Below are 4,541 nucleotides of genomic sequence, written 5' to 3'. Positions count from 1 at the left end.
GACAGGTTGTTCAATATGGTAGGGTTATGTTTTCTACATTAAACACTAAGTTTTCATTGCATCCTTTGTTCAATGTTTGCATATTTATGATTTACAATCATGGGACTATCGTGAGATGTACTGCCAACTCACAAGATAGAAATGATCTTTAATCCATTATTGCCGGAATTCGATTTTAGTCTAATCTAACAAAGTAGCATGCCATTTTCACGTTTATATCTTTAATGCCAGATTCGTATCGCTGTCACTAAATTCTTGGTGAAAAATGGTTCGGTCTCCAGATAATTTGAGAAATAATAGGAGAAATTATGATTTGGATCAATCCACCTCCACTGTTAAAGGGATAACGATAGATAAGTTTCAGATACCAGATGACCTGTTCCCATGGAGCTGTGTGCAAAGCGTCTTCTATGTTATGTTCGTCATTCTTTGTCGATAATCTGTAGGAATGAAAGCCAGCGCAAGACCAAAGGGTAAAATAATTTTAAATAGTCATACATATAATCCCTATCATTTTCTTATCCCCATCTATTCCCTTCATCATCATCATCACCATCATCATCATCATCATCATCATCATCATCATCATCATCATCATCATCAGCAGCAGCAGCAGCAGCAGCATCATCATCGTTATCATTATCATCATCGTCGTCGTCATCAACATCATCATCATAATTAACTCCGCCTCCTCTCTGTCCTTTTTCTACTCCTTCTTCTCTTCTACCTCCACTTCCTTCCTTCTTTTCTTATTATTCCATTTTTTCTTAAACTGTGGAAGTTGAATGAACATTTCCTTATTTTGTAAACGTATATCTCTTTAACCAGTTAACTACCATATTCTGGAGAAAAAAACTCGTATTAAAAACATTTCGCCAAATACCTCGTCTTTAAAATATCAATTAATTTAAGTGACTCTTATCTTGGTAAAAACTCTCAAAACTTATGACATCACCGAAGTCCCAGGTTTCTTAGTTTTTGCCAAGATGACGGTCTTTAAATCGATCGATATTTGAAGGACGAATTTTCTGGCCAAATTTTTACATACGTGTTTATTCCAGAGTGCGGCAGTTAACTGACTAAGGCTATATTATTTTTGTTTCAGACAAATTAATTCCTCAATCAATGACAATGAGAATGAGAATCGTCGTCTTTCTGGTCGTCGTACCTACTGTTGTCCTTGGAAAAAGCTGCATGCCCGAAAAGATGTCGGGCTCAATTGGAGTCAGCCTTAAGGACAACGAATACATTAAACACGTTTTCGATGATGCTAAGTTTCAAATCGATTTCTCAGAAAAGAGAGCAGTCATCTATGACATTGATAAAATGCCTAATGACAAATACCTTATGATCGACTTCGACCAGAATAAACAGATTATACGACACAATGATAACTCGTGCACGGCAAGTGATTTTCCCTTTTTGCAAGGGCTTCAAAGGTGCGTTCCCAAAAATGCGTTTGACCAGAATATAATTGAAAAGATTCCAAACCCCAGCACAGAAAAATGGTTTTATTCAGTAGCAAATGGGTTTACCTCTGTGCAGGGATTGAATCTTGAATTCGGGTCGCGGAAGCCGACATATTTGTCTATTCGATGGGATACAAACGACTGGCCGTACGAATATCATTTTTCTAATGTATCAACACAAGTCTCCAAAGACAGCTACATTTACGATAATATCAGTGATTGCGTTGAACAAGAAGTCGCTGGTTGATTTTAATTAAATTTTCAAATCTTGATTTACTTGTTTATTGTGTTTCGTTTCTTTCTGACGAAATCCCATTTAATTCAATATAATTTGTGACCAATCGTCTAAAAACGTTATTTTATGAGGACGAATCAGATGTCTAAAATTGAATTTAACCAGTTAACTGCCCTTTTTGGAAAGACGCGTATTTACAAATATGGCCAGAAAACTCGCCCTTCAAATATCCATCGATTAAATGACCCTCATATTGGCACAAACTCACTTTCAAACCTGGGACCTCGCGAGGTTTCAAAGATTTTGCCAAGATGAGGCTCCTAAATCGATGTGTATTTCAAGGACGAGTTTTCTGGCCATATTTGTAAATACGTGTCTTTCCAGAGAAGACAGATTTTTTTAAACGTCAGCAATGCGAGACATACGTTTGTCGTCATTTTGCTAGTTTACCTTTAACTTCATATATATATATATTATTTATATATATATATATATATATTATATATATATATATATATATATATATAAAATTTCAGTAATATAAAAATTTCAGTCAGCTTATCGTTCTTACCACAGCACAGAAACTGCTCTGTGCTGTGTTGCGAGTGATTTGCTTGATGTTTTAGATAAAGGTTCTGTTTCTCTTCTGACATTGTTAGACCTTTCGGCGGCGTTTGATACTATTGATCACGGTATTCTCATTAAACGACTTAATATAACCTTTGGCTTGTCTGGGACTGTCTTGCAGTGGTTTGAGTCTTATTTAGATGGCAGAAAGCAACAGGTTATGATTTTAGATAAACTTTCTCGTCAACATACATTGTCTTTTGGTGTTCCTCAAGGCTCTGTTTTGGGTCCAATTCTTTTTGTTTTGTATACTTCTCCATTATCTAATGTCATCACTGGTCATGGGCTGCGCTATCATCTCTATGCAGATGATACGCAACTTTATGCTACTGATAAAACTAAAAATCTCGAAAATATTGTGAAACGTGTGGAAGAATGTGTGACGGATGTGAAAGAGTGGATGGATGCAAACAAGTTGAAAATGAATGAGTCAAAAACAGAAGTGATGATTGTGGGAAATAGAGGGCAGTTGAAGGTGAATGATGGTCTTGAGGTGTTGATTGGGGGTGAAAAGATCAAAGTTTCAAAGACTGTGAAAAATTTGGGTGTCTATTTTGATTCAGAAATGAAAATGTCAGCTCACATTTCTGCTCTCTGTAAATCTTTATACTTTCAATTGAAGAAAATCAGTTCGATCCGTCAGTATATTGCAATTGGAACATGTAAAACATTGGTTGTTTCCCTCATTTTTTCGAAACTAGACTATTGTAACTCGCTGCTTGTCAACTTGCCTCAGGCTTCTATTGAAACAATTGCAACTACTGCAAAACAGTGCTGCAAGATTAGTTTTTGGCAAAAAAAAATTTGATCATGCAACCCCTTTGTTGGCCTCTCTCCACTGGTTGCCCATTGAAAAGCGCACATATTACAAAGCAGCGTGTCTTGTTTATAAGTGTTTGGCTGGTATAGCACCGGCATATCTCACAGATCACGTGGTCATGTGTAAATTTGAAAATTACACTTTAAGATCATGTAATGACCAAACGAAAATTTCGGAAAAAAGATCAAGAACAAAATTTGGTGATAGATCGTTTGCTTGTTTCGGCCCCAAGATTTGGAATGAACTACCACGTGGTCTGAGGGAGTGCAAGTCTTTACCTACTTTTAAAAAGAATCTCAAGACACATTTTTACTGTATTTGTTTTTCTTGACTCTATATGAATCCTTGATTTGGCTATGAATTGTTATTGTTGTTATTATTTTATTTTTTTATTTTTTCACTTAAAATTGATATTTATATTGTAAAGTGCCCAGAGCTTGTGTTTTACACGAGAATGAGCGCTATATAAATGTGTGTTATTATTATTATTATTATTATATATATATATATATATATATATATATATATATTATATATATATATATATTACCTTAAAGTAATATAAAGTCTGCAAATATAGATAATCAGAGAAAATTTCGGGATAAACAAAAAGATAATATATATAAGTAAATTAATACGGGTAAATTAGTTATCAATAACATTTTTTTAAAAACCCAAAACAAAAACAAAAAAACATGTGTTATTGCATACAAAAAAAATCAAAGATAAATAATTATAATATTTATATAGATAAATGCAAGTTGCGGTCATCTAGCGCTGACGTAATCACACACCTGATTAGATAACAGGTTGACCGACCAACCGACGGTCGAGGGTAATCAATATGCGCGCATGTGTACAGATCGGAAGTAATGAAGTCCACCGATAAATAACAATTAATAATGACCGATAAAAGGAAAGAAAAATTCAATTAACCCCAATTTAATGTGTCAATAACCCTGGTAAACTTATAGATAGAAAGGGGGGGGGGGGAGGGTTGACAGTACTCAATTCTATCTACAAAGTCGCTGCCTATAATTAGCCCACAAGCATAAACGTTGCTAGTTAAATTGGCAATAAGAAATATAGATAACTTTAAATAATAATAATAATAATAATAATAATAATAATAATAATAATAATAATAATAATAATAATAATAATATATGATGATGATATGGATAATGATAAATATAATATAATAATAATAATAATAATAATAATAATAATAATAATAATATAATAATAATAATAATAATAATTATAATAATAATAATAATAATAATAATAATAATAATAATAATAACGATATACAACAATTAAGGGTAAAATAGATCCATTGGCCTTTAAACACCCAGTAAGATACATCAAATCGACATGTCAACAAATA

At 33.2% G+C, this 4,541-nt stretch overlaps 1 protein-coding gene across 1 annotated transcript; it reads left to right on the top strand.

Annotated features, from left to right (window-relative positions):
• The first annotated feature begins 339 nt into the window (after positions 1-339).
• On the top strand, positions 340-1,741 carry LOC144963282 (uncharacterized). Its single transcript, XM_078897166.1, has 2 exons — positions 340-473; positions 1,106-1,741. Exons 1-2 carry the CDS (start codon positions 449-451, stop codon positions 1,714-1,716), a joined length of 636 nt encoding a protein of 211 aa, XP_078753292.1. The 5' UTR covers positions 340-448; the 3' UTR covers positions 1,717-1,741.
• The last annotated feature ends 2,800 nt before the right edge of the window (positions 1,742-4,541 follow it).

The sequence above is a fragment of the Berghia stephanieae genome, chromosome 1, assembly GCF_034508935.2.
Source record: "Berghia stephanieae isolate SIO BIC M18660-M18661 chromosome 1, UCSD_Bste_1.3, whole genome shotgun sequence".
NCBI lineage: Eukaryota > Metazoa > Mollusca > Gastropoda > Nudibranchia > Aeolidiidae > Berghia > Berghia stephanieae.
Note: the sequence above shows the minus strand (reverse complement) of the source record. Positions and strands in the feature narration are given on the sequence as shown.

Coding starts and splice junctions, on each gene's coding strand:
- LOC144963282 (XM_078897166.1), top strand. CDS start 449: ATGAAAGCCAGCGCAAGACCAAAGG. Junction 474..1,105: donor AGCCAGCGCAAGACCAAAGG/GTAAAATAATTT, acceptor TTTTTGTTTCAG/ACAAATTAATTCCTCAATCA.